Below are 12,632 nucleotides of genomic sequence, written 5' to 3'. Positions count from 1 at the left end.
GATTGTTGAATAAGTTGATATATTTATGAAAATTGTAATTAGATTCAGTTATTGAAAATAAAGGATTCAGGCAGACAGTAATTATTTTGGGGGGGGAAATCAGATTGGGGGAGAAGTCTTCCAAGCCCCAGTTAATGGATCACAAATAACAAACAAGTACATTAAAGAGTCTCAGGATAATAAAAACAAAGATTTCTAATGGTCTGTGTGATAGTATTTAAATGGAAGCATAAAGGGGCACCTTGGTTGAATGTCCAACTCTTGATTTTGACTCAGGTCATCATCCCAGGGTGGTGGGTCGAGCCCTGCATTGGGCTCCGCACTGAGCGTGGAGCCTGCTTAGGGTTCTCTTTTTCTATCTTCCCTCCCCCTACCTCCTGCCCCTCTCCCGAACTCACTCTCAATAAATAAATAAATTAAATAAATAAATGGAAGCATAAAATATGATTAAGGCAATTAGATTTCTGTTTTATAGATGATATTAGAGTGGGTATGCATTTAGGTAAGGGAACTGATACACCATGTGAAGTGTTAAGAGTTGGGGCTTAACAATAGTACAAGACCAGTCAGCTCAGAAAAGTCCAAAACTGGAAATCTAGATAGACCCACCATTCCACAAGACGACTGGGAGAAACAGTCATTGACATTTCAAACAAGTACATTTAATTTGTACGTTTTTGGGTCTTTTGAAGACCAGCTAGAACTAAAATACTGGTTAACTATGGTTAATTATGGTAGAGAGGGAATGGTTGACATGAGAGTTGTAAAGTCCTTGTTTGTTGTGGAAGAGGGAAAAATTATTGATTTATTTTAGACTTGTTAAGAATGCTTGTTAATCTGAGATAATAACTAAAAGAATAGACATATGTTTTTATTTTATTTATTTTTTAAGGTTTATTTTTGTGAGAGATAGAGCAGGGGAGGGGCAGAGAGAGAGAGGGAGACAGAGGATTCAAAGCAGGCTCTGTATCAGCAGCAGAGAGCCCAGTGTGGGGCTTGAACTCATGAACTGCAAGATCATGACCTGAGCTGAAGTCTGATGCTTAACGGACTGAGCCATATATATGTATGGCTAGTACATATATATATATATATATATATGGCTAGTATATATATAATTTTTTTTTTTTTAAAGTAGACTTCATGCCCAGCATGTGAGCCCAACATGTAGCTTGAACTCACGACCCTGAGATCAAGGCCTCAGCTGACATCAAGAGTTGGATGCTTAAGGGCGCCTGGGTGACTCAGTTGATTGAGTGACTGACTTTGGCTCAAGTCATGATCTCGTGGTTTGTGAGTTCGAGCCCTGCACTGGGGTCTGTGCTGACAGCTTGCTCAGAGCCTGGAGACTGTTCTGGATTCTGTCTCCCTTTCTCTCTGCCCCTCCCTCACTCACACTCTGTCTCTGTCTCTCTGAAAAATTAAAAAAAAAAAAAAAAAAAAAAAAAATTTAAAGGTTGGACGCTTAACTGACTGAGCCACCCAGGCTCCCCTAGAGATTTAAACTTTAAAAGTAGTAAGAGGAAGGTGGGGAAATTGAATGAAAAAAGGGAAAAAAAAACCCTGATTCCATAAGAAGGCAAGCAGGGACAGGAGGAGGGATTTGATGAAGAGAAAAAAACAAGGCAAATAGTGTAAAATACTCTAGTAACAACAAATCTAAACATATCAATTATAAAAAATGCCTAGGGATTGTTATCTAGTTAAAAGATACTGTATTGATATAAAATCATCTAAAATTTAGTTCTCTGTTGTTTATCAGTTACACATCTAAATACAGAAAAATTGAAAGTAAGCAAATAAGTGAGATTTAGCTGGCAGATACTAACCAAAAGAAAACTAGTGTAGCATATTAATATCAGGGAGAATAGAATTTAAGACTAAAAGTATTCATAAAGGTAAAGAGTTATTCTATAATGTTAAAAAGTTCTATTCAACAGGGTGATATTAAATAACAGTGTACTAGACAATAGTCTTAAAGTATCTAAACCAAAACTGAATCACAGGAGAAGTTTCTAAATGCACTAGTATACTGAGAGATTTTATGCACCTTCTCAGTAATTGGTAGATCAAGCAAAATATCTATATGAATATAAAAGATTTGAACATCAGTTAACAAAGCTTGATCTGATATACACACATAGACTATTACATGTAATAGTTGAAACATCTTTAAGCATAAGGAACATTTATGAAAATGACCACATAATAAGCCATAAAGTAAGCTCTAACAAATATTGAAGGACTTGTATCATACAGACTGTTTTTGTTTTTTTTTTTTAAGATTTATTTTTAACCAATCTCTACACCCGGCATGGGGCTTGAGCCCAACCCTGAGATCAAGAGTCAGGCTCCACTGACTGAGCCAACCAGGTGCCCCCAGACTACTGTTTTTGATCACTGTTACAGTAAAGTTAGAAATCAGTGACAGTAGGGCGCCTGGGTGGCTCAATTGAGCCTTTGGCTCAGGTCATGATCTTGTGGTTCATGGGTTTGAGCCCCACATCAGGCTCTGTGCTGACAGCTCAGAGTCTGGATACTTGTCTCTGTCTCTTTCTACCCCCCCTCATTGTGTTCTGTCTCTCTTTCTCTCAAAAATAAATGTTGAAAAAGAAAAAAATCAATGATAGTAGGATAACTAGAAAATTTTATGTCTAGCAATTTAAACCACTTCCAAACAATTCATAAGTCAATGAAAAAATCACATTAAAATATTCACAACTAAATACTCAAATAAGAACTTGTAGGATAACACCGGAGGAATATTTAAAGGGAAATGTATAGTCTTAGATGTCTGCAGTAGAGGAAAAGCTTAAAATTAATGATCTAACCATCTCAATTAGAATGATGCAAAGAAATTAGAAAAAAATAAAAACAAAACCCTGTATACACAAACTTGGTGAAATTAAGGAAAAAAGACATAGCTACAAATGATGTACTGTGAGGTAAGAAATAATGCCAACATCTTTATGCCGGTACATTTAAAAATTTAGGTGAAATGGAGAGTTCCTAGAAAAATACTGTTTATGACTCAAGAAAGGAAAAACTTTGAATAGTCTTACAACTACTAAGTAACTTTAATTACTGATTTTTAAAACATTCCGATCACAAAACCAAACCAAACTACTAGGCTTAGATTGCTTTACAGGCTGAGTGAACACATAATTTCAGTTGTATACAAAGTCTTCTGGAGAGGGCACCTGGCTGGCTTAGTTGGTAGAGCATGCAATTTTTGAACTTGGGGTTGTGAGTTCCAGCCCCACGTTGGGTATAGAGATTGCTTAAAAAAAAAAAAAAAAAAAAAAGTAACCAGAAAGCCCCCCAAAATCTTCTGAGGATAAAGAGACAACACTTAATCAGGCTATCTTATGAGGATAGCCTAACTTTTTAAATAAAGCCAAACAGTTCACGAGAAAAAGAAAATTATAGGACATTCACAGTTGTGAATAGAAGTGCATAAATACTGAACAAAATCATAAACTGAATTCAGTAAATACAGAAATGATAATACTTCATGATCAAGAAATGCAAGTTTGGATTAACATTAGAAATCAATATAACTTAGCCCGCTGCATTATTAAGGATAACCACAGGCACAGATAAATGTATAGAAGGCTGTGACTGGGGTGCCTGGGTAGCTCAGTTGGTTGAGCGTCCAACTCTTGATTTCAGCTCAGGTCATAGTCCCAGGGTTGTTGGATTTAGCCGTACATCGAGCTCCACACTGAGCATGGGGGATCCTTGGGATTCTTTCTCTCCCTCTGTCCCTCTTCCCTGCTCATGCTTGTGTGTGCGTGCTTGCTCGCTCGCTCTCTCTCTGTCTCTCTCTCTCTCTGTCTCTCTCTCTCTCTCTGTCTCTCTCTCTCAAAAAAAAAAAAGGCCATGACAATATTTTCTAACAATGTAATAAGGCCTCATGAAATAAAGGGAGGGCTAAAGATACTAGTTTTGCCATGGTCAGGACTTAAGGGGATGGTGTATTTTGGCTTTTCTTAATTTATTTCTTAAAACTTTATTTTGAGAGAAAGAAAAGTGTGGAAGAAGGAGAGAGGCAGAGAGAAGAGAGAATCCCAAGCAGGTTCTGCACTCTCAGCACAGAGTCCAACATGGGGCTCAAACCCACCAATGGGAGATCATGACCTGAGCCGAAACCAAGAGTTGGGTGCTTAACCGACTAAGCCACATAGGCACCCCTGTTTTGTCTTTTAAAAGGCAAGAGACCAGTTGCAAACTTTGTGGCAGCAATGAAGAGTTCAGAGTTGTAGCACTCTGAAACCTAAATGAAATCAGCCCGAAAGCTAGAGAGACCCTAGCCCGGGAATAAAATATGCCAGTTTATTTCTACCTCATTTCTACCTCCACTTGGAAAGGCAAAATTGATTTTTTTTTTTAATTGGATGATAATCAGAAAATAAAACGAACTTTAAGGGCATGCTCCTTAGAAACCAGAATAAATAAATAAATAAATAAATAAATAAATAAATAAATAAATACTTTTAAAAGATTAACAGCAAAAGATTCACTTTGATTGGTTAGGGGATAGAGCTATTAAATCTTTCTAGAATTAAAAATTTTTTAAGTTAGAATATTTTTTAGGGGAGTGGGAGGTATATGCTTCCAGTTATGGAATGAATAGTCATGGGGATGAAAGGTACAGTGTAGGGAATGTAGTCAGTGGTATTGTAATAGTGTTGTATGATGACAGATGTAGTGAGCATAGCCTAATGTATAGAGGTGTTGAATCACTCACTGTGTAGTATACTGAGACTAATGTAACATGTCAGCTATACTTCAATAAAAAAAATGGTCTCAGCCTTATTGACCTATAATTGACAAAATTATATTTAAAGTGTACATTGTAATTTGATATAAGTATACATTTTGAAGGGATTCCTGCCATCAAGTTAATTAACATATCCAGTATCACCTCATGTTTACTTTTTAAATTTTTTTAGCATTTATTTATTTTTGAGAGAGGGAGAGCAAGTGTGAGTGGGGGCTGAGCAGAGAGAGGGAGACAGAGGATCCAAACACAGAGCCCAACGTAGGTCTCAAACTCACAACTATGAGATCATGAACTGAAATCAAGAGTTGGCTGCTTAACCGACTGAGCCACCCAGGTGCCCCATTTTTTTTTTTTTTTTAAGATTTTATTTTTAATCTCTACACCCAATGTGGGGCTTGAACTCACAACCTCACAGAGTCACATGCTCCACTGACTGAGCCAGCCAGGCGCCCCATCACCTCACATACTTACCTTTTTTTTTTTGGGAGTGTGAGAACATTTAAGTTCTTTTCGCTCAGCAAATTCTATAATGTTATCTACTGTAGTTACCATGTTAGACATTAGATCTTCAGATCTTATTCATCTCAAAGCTGAAAGTTTGTACCCTTTTACCAAACTTTCTGTATTTCCTCTACCACTAGCCTCTGGTAACCATATTTCTGTTCTGTTTTCACGAGCTTGACTTTTTTAGATTTCATGTATAAGTGATACTGTGTAGTATTTGTCTTTCTCCATGTTAGTATTTGTTTGGCTTATTTCACTTAGCATAATGCCCTCCAGATCCATCCATGTTCTCACAGATGTCAGAATTCCCTTCTTTCTCATGGCCGAATAATATTCCCTTACACACACACACACACACACACACACACACACACACACACACACACTCAGTTGACCCTTTAGCATTCTTGAGCAATGTGAGGGTTAGGGGCATCAACCTCCCACACAGATGAAAATGCACATAAAACTTTTCACTCCTCAAAAGTAACTACTAGTAGACTGCCGTTGCCTGGAAGCCTTATCGGTGACATAAACGATTGATTAGCACATATCTTGCATGTTATGAGTAATAGAGAAATAAAATAGAGAAAAGAAAATATTAAGAAAATCGTAAAGGGGTGCCTGGCTGGCTCAGTCAGTAGAACATGAGATTCTTGATCTCAGGGTCATGAGTTTAATCCTCATGTTGGATGTAGAGCTTACTTTAAAAGAAAAAATAAAAAGTCATAAGAGAAAATATACTTATGGTATTGTAAAAAAATGACATGTAAGTGGACCTGCACAGTTCAAAGCCATGTTGTGCAAGGATTAACTGTATGTATATGTGTATACATCTTTGTCCATTCACATCTTTATTCAATCATATGTTAACGGACATGTATGTTTCCATATCTTGGCTATTGTAAATAATGCTGCTGTGAACATGGGAATGCAAATAGCACTTTGATAACCCATTTTCATTGTCTTTGCATATATACACAGCAATGTGGCAGTTTTTTAAATTTTTTTGAGGAACCTTCATATTGTTTTCCATAGTAGCTATACCAATTTATGTTCCCACCAATAATGCACAAAGATTCCCTTTTCTCCATGTTCTTGCTAACACTTGCTATCTCATATTTTTGATGATAGCCATTCTAACAGGTATAAGGTGATAACTCATTTTAATGTGCATTTTTCTCATGATTAGTGATGTTGACCACCTGTTTATGTACCTGTTGACCATTTGTATGTTTTGTTTGGAAAAACGTGTATTTAGTTCCTCTGCCCATTTTTAAATAGATTTTTATGACTTTTTTTTTCTATTCAATTGTGTGTGAGTTCTTTATATATTTTCAGTATTAACCTTTTGTCAGATAAATGATTTGCAAATATTTTTTCTCATTCCTCATTTGCCTTTTCATTTTGCTGGTGGTGTCCTTTCCTGTGCAGAAACTTGTTTATTTGCTTTTGTTGCCTGTGCTTTCAGCGTCAGATCCAAAAAATCATTTCCCAGACCTGTCATGGAGCTTGCCCCTGTAACCTTTCTTCTTACCCTTAAAAGTTTTCTTCTAGGAGTTTTATGGTTTCAGGTCTTTTTTTTTTTTTTTTTTTTTTTTTTAAATGGTTTCAGGTCCTAAATTTAAGTCATACATCTGTTTTGAGTTGATTTTTATATGTGGTATAGGATAGGGGTCTAGTTTCATTCTTTTGTATGTAGTTGTCCCATTTTCCCAACACCATTTATTAAAGAGACTGTCCTTTCCCTATTGTATATCTTAGCGCCTTTGTCATAAATTAATTGACCATATATGCATGCGCTTATTTCTGTGCTCTCTTCTAGTCCATTTATCTATGTGTCTGTTTTTATGCCAAACCGTAGCATTTTATTTACTATAACTTTTTAATATAGTTTGAAACTGGGAAGTATGATGCCGCCTTCTTCTTTTTTTTTTTTTTAATCAGAAAAGAGACTATTTGGGGGTCTTTTATGATTCCATACAGATTTTAGGATTGTTTTTTCTATTTCTGTGAAGAATACTGTTGGGATTTTGATAGAGATTTCATTGAATCTGTAAGATTGCTTTGGGTAGTATGAACATTTTAACAATATTCTTCCAGTCCATGTGCATAGAGTATCTTTTTATTTATTTGTCTTCAGTTGTTTTCATCAGTGTCTTGTAGTTTTCAGTGTACAGGCCTTTCATCTTAGTTAAATTTATTGCTAAGTATTTTATTGTTTTTGATGCAATTATAAATGGGATTATTTTCTTAATTCTCTTATAGTTTGTTGTTAGTGTATAGAGACACAATTGACTTTCTATGTCGACTTTATATCCTACAAACTTACTGAATTTATTACTTTTAACAGTTTTTAGGTGGAGTCTTTAGGGTTTTCTGTATTTAATATCCCATTCAGATAGAGACAGTTTTACTTCTTCTTTTGCAGTCTGAATACTTTTTATTTCTTTTTCTTGCCTAATTGCTCTGGCTAGAACTTCCAGTACTATGTTGAATAAAAGTTGTGAGAGTAGGTATCTTTGTCTTGTCCTTGATTTTAGTTCGAGTAAGAGCTTTTAATTTTTCACCATTGTGATGTTAGCTGTGGGCTTGTCATATGTGGCCTTTATTGGAGGTATGTCCCCTCTATACCCAATTTGTTGAGAGTTTTTTCAAGAATAGCTGTTGAATTTTGTCAAGTGCTTCCTCTGCATCTGTTGAGATGATCATAGGATTTTCATCTTTCATTTTGTTAATGTAGTTTATCACACTGATTGATCTGCAGATGTTGCATCCCTGGAATAAATACCACTTGATCATGGTGTATGATCTTTTAATGTACTGTTGAATTCTGTTTGCTAATATTTTGTTCAGGATGTTTTCATCTATGTTTATTAGGGATATTGGCCTGTAATTTCTTGTAGTGTTGTCTGTGTTTGGTATCAGGGTAATGCTAACTTTGTAAAATGAATTTGTAAGTGTCCCCTCTTCTTGTATTTTTTTGGAAAAGTTTGAGAAGGATTGGTGTCAATTCTTCAAATATTTGGTAGAAGTCACCCTTTAAGTCATCTGATCCTGGAATTTTCTTTGTTGGGAGGTTTCTGATTACTGATTTCAGTCTCCTTACTAGTAATTGTTTTATTCAGATTTTCTATTTCTTTATGCTTCAGTCTTGGTAGCATGTATGTTTCTAGGAATTTATCCATTTCTTCTAGGTTGTCCAGTTTGTTGGTATTTAATTGTTCATAGTTTTTTTTAAAAAAACATTTTGTTTATTTTTAAGATTTTATTAAAAAAATTTTTTTAATGTTTATTTTTGAGAGAGAGAGGGAGAGACAAAGTACAAGTGGGGGAGGGGCAGAGAGAGAATGAGACACAGAATTTGAAGCAGGCTCCAGGCTCTGAGCTGTCAGCACAGAGCCCAATGTGGGGCTTGAACTGACAAGCCGTGATCTCATGACCTGAGCCAAAGTTGGACCAACCTACTGAGCCACCCAGGCGTGCCCCTTAAGATTTTATTTTTAAATAATTTCTACGTGCAATGTGGGGCTCAAACTCACAACCCCAAGATCAAGAGTTGTATGCTCTACCAACTGAGCCAGCCAGGTGCCCATATAGTTGTTCATAGTTTTATGATCCTTTGTATTTGTGTGGTATTAGTTGTTTTTTTTTGTTTGTTTTTGTTTTTTAAGTTTATTTTTTTGAGAGAGCTCACAAGCAGGGGAGAGCCAGAGAGAGAATCCCAAGCAGGTTCCACACTGCCAGCACAGAGCCCGACATGGGACTCAAACTCGCGAACTGTGAGATCGTGACCTTAGCAAAACCAAGAGTCAGACACTTAACTGACTGAGCCATCCACGAGCTGTGTGCTATTAGTTGTAACATCTCCTCTTTATTTATAATTTTATTTGAGTCCTTTCTCTTTTTTCTTGGTAAGTCTAGCCAAGGGTTTGTCTATTTTGTTTACCTTTAAAAAAAAAATAGCTCTTTTTGTCTCCATTTCTTCTGTTTCCCCTCTCATCTTTATTATTTCCTTCTTTCTATTAACTTTGAGCTTTGTTCATTCTTTTGAGATCTTTCTTAATGTAGGCATTTATTGCTATAAATCTCTTTCTTAAAACCTGCTGTATCCCTTAGGTTTTGATATGTTGTATTTCCATTTTCAGTTAAGATATTTTTTGATTTCTCTTGGATTTCTTCTTTGACTCATTGATTGTTCAGTAGCATGTTCTTTAATCTCCGTATATTTATGAATTCCCAGTTGTTTTCTTATAATTGATTTTTAATCTTGTTTTAAGTAGGAGTTAAATGTTTTGCTAGGTTTTTGAAGGAAAAAAGAATTCAGGCTTCTTTCTTTTTTCTCCTCCAGGTACATACCTCCTGATAAGAGAGAAGAAAATGACCAGTCAACCCACAAGTGGATGGTATATGTCCGAGGGTCTCGTAGAGAACCCAGCATTAATCATTTTGTCAAGAAAGTTTGGTTCTTTCTTCATCCCAGCTATAAACCAAATGACCTTGTGGAAGTTAGGTAAGCACAATTAAGTTATTTAATTTAGGAATTACAGATTTACTGATGTGGAAGAAGAGTGTTTTTACTTGAGAAAATTCCCTTTAATTATTATTAATAATTTACTTAGTTTTGGCTTTTAGTCACAATGTAGTTTTAATTGTGGTTCCTTCATGCAGATTATTGTCTCTCTGTAAAGGCACTATTTCCTCCTGTCAGAATTACATTAGTGGATTCTCCTCCTTCTGGAAATAGCTGAACTTATTTATGTAGATACAGATGAAATGTAAAAGTTTCCTGTTTTTTATATCATAATATAATAGTATTAAACATAGGATTCTAACATTACAGAAATATTTAATTTTCAAAGTTCCCATGATTTCAGCCTCTCAGAAGTAACCCCAGTGATATTTTTCCTACATATATTAACCTAGTACAGTTTGTTATTGTTGGTATTATTATTTCACGAAGATGGATTGATTTTATATGTATACTATTCTGAAATTTGTTTCATTTAGGTATTCTTTACATCTTTATGTGATGTTGCATATCACATATACATTCATTGTGTGAATGTATTGTAGAAGTGGTTTTGGTTTATTATCAGTGAAATTTATATCCTTATCTCTCTTCAGAACTTCTCTCCACTCCTGACTCTTAAACAGAACATGGCTGGGGCGCCTGGGTGGCTCAATCCATTGGGCATCCAACTTGGGCTCAGGTCATGACCTCACAGTTCAGGAGTTCAAGCCCCGCATCAGGCTCTGTGCTGACAGCTCGGAGCCTGGAGCCTGCTTCGGATTCTGTGTCTCTCTCTCTACCTGCCCCTCCCCCCGCTTGCTCTCTGTCTCTCAAAAAAAAATTAAACTAAATAAATAAAATAGAACATGGCTCTCTCCTAAGAACACTGCTTCTGAGAACAACTTTCAAACAACAGTTGTTTTTTCTCTCTTATACCATGTGCCGTTAGGTCCAGGGGTGGGGTGTGTGTCTTTCTTGCACATATTTGTGGCTTCTAGATCATCTTTTCCCCTTTTCTGCCTAAAAGCCCTCAGCTCCTTTGGAGCATTGTATCGTCCTCCTTGTTGCAGACATCTACTAATTTCCCAGTTACTCCCCTCTTTCAAAGACAGTTTTAGCCAATGTCCTGATGTTTCCTGTTGATGTCATTCTCAAGGACTTTGACGTGGAAGTAGACAGCTCACCCAGAACCCTAATTTCTAAGTTCATTGATTTCCTCACTTTTTAAATGAGGTTATTATGATACTGGTATACTGTAGAATATAGGCTGAGTAAGGAGAGAAGGAAATTATATAAAGAGCAGTGAGAGGTAGTGAAAATTGGTATGGGTAAGAAGTGGAATTCCCAGTGGGTTCAAAAAATAGTTGGATTAGGAATGGAGCTGGAAAGATAGGAATTGATAGATGGTCAGAAGGGAAAATACTTGGAAATGGGATTTTTATTTTCTTCATATGGATGATAGTTGTCCCAGTATCAATGATCCATCTTTTCCTTACATTTTTTAAAGATTTTATTATTTTTAAAAAGTTTATTTTGAGAGCAAGAACATGAGTGGGGGAGGGGCAGGGAGAGGAAGAATCCCAAACAGACTCCACGTTGTCAGCACAGAGCCCGATGCAGGGCTCAATCCCATGGATTGTGAGATCACAACCTGACCCAAAATCAGGAGTCGGACATTTAACCGACTGAGCCACCCAGGCACCCCAGCATATATCCTGGATTTAATTGTACCTCTCCATGTTCTTTACATGGATCTTAAGATGTTTTTCACATCAGGTGTCTAAAGTAATTTGATGAGTAGGGGAGACTCTTGGGGTTAATCTTCCCTGTAGCTCATAAGCAAATGTGTGTTTCTCATGTACTCTGAATTTGCTCATCACAGTACATTACTTGTAGATTCTGCTAAGAAGCATCTTTTTGACATTTGGTTCAGTTACCACGACCATCCTTAGCCAGCTTCCTAAAGGCTCTGATAGTAAACTTTGCTTTTAGGTACAAGATAGTCACTAAATGCATTCTAGGTCCAGGACTTGATGCAGGGATTGCAAAGATGAAGAACACATGGTTCCCTCCTTTGAGAAGTTTAGTAGAGTATTCTGGTCCTAGTACATGAGTGACTAAAGTTCGTTGTATCTGTTTCATTTAGCTTGAATATAGGAGCTCTCTAGAGCTACACTGTCTAATATTATGACGCAAGTAAGTAATTTAAAATTTTCTAATTGCCACATTGAAAAGTAAAAACCAAAAAAGTGAAACCAGGTCATTTCACATGGTAATTCAGTCTTAGGCTGTTTTATTAGAGGTAAAGCAGACTTGCTCTACCCTGCATTCTGACAATATCTAGCCATGGTGTTATGCCTCTGGGAGGAGAGTCGTCTGAACAGTAAGGAGATCTCACACCACAGGGATGTGGACAACTAGCGGTTAAAGTGTGGGCCCTGGAGTTTGTTGCCTGAGTTTGAATCTCAGCTCTACTGCATATTTGCTGTGTGACCTTGGGGAAGTTAGTTATTCAACCTCACTGTGTCTCAGAAGGGACATTTCGTAGTGTGATTGTGAAGATTAGATAAGTTAATAGATACGAAGGGCTTAAAACAGTGATTGGGTCATAGTAAATATTTAAGTGTCTGCTGCTGTTGCAGGGAATAGAATGTGTTCATCTTAAAAAGAGAAACTTAGGGGATGTTTTAGGTTTTTTGAAGGTCATGTGGAGGAAGAATTTGTGATTGCAAAAGGCATATAGTAGATCTAACATGTAGGAGAAAGGTGAAATATTTTTATAATGGAACTGTTCAGAAATGTGGTAGAGAATCTCATTAAGTAATGAGTTTT

At 36.4% G+C, this 12,632-nt stretch overlaps 1 protein-coding gene across 2 annotated transcripts in view; it reads left to right on the top strand.

Annotated features, from left to right (window-relative positions):
• The window catches only part of YEATS2 (YEATS domain containing 2), a 112,165-nt gene that overhangs the window by 32,516 nt on the left and 67,017 nt on the right, over window positions 1-12,632 (top strand). For both annotated transcript variants that reach the window (XM_042998891.1, XM_042998892.1), the window contains exon 7: window positions 9,639-9,800. In XM_042998891.1, coding sequence (XP_042854825.1) covers window positions 9,639-9,800 — 162 coding nt within the window. The remainder of the gene's footprint in view (window positions 1-9,638; window positions 9,801-12,632) is intronic.

The sequence above is a fragment of the Panthera tigris genome, chromosome C2, assembly GCF_018350195.1.
Source record: "Panthera tigris isolate Pti1 chromosome C2, P.tigris_Pti1_mat1.1, whole genome shotgun sequence".
Taxonomy (NCBI): Eukaryota; Metazoa; Chordata; class Mammalia; order Carnivora; family Felidae; genus Panthera; species Panthera tigris.
The sequence above is the reverse complement of the archived record's forward strand: the minus strand, read 5'-3'. Positions and strand labels throughout refer to the sequence as shown.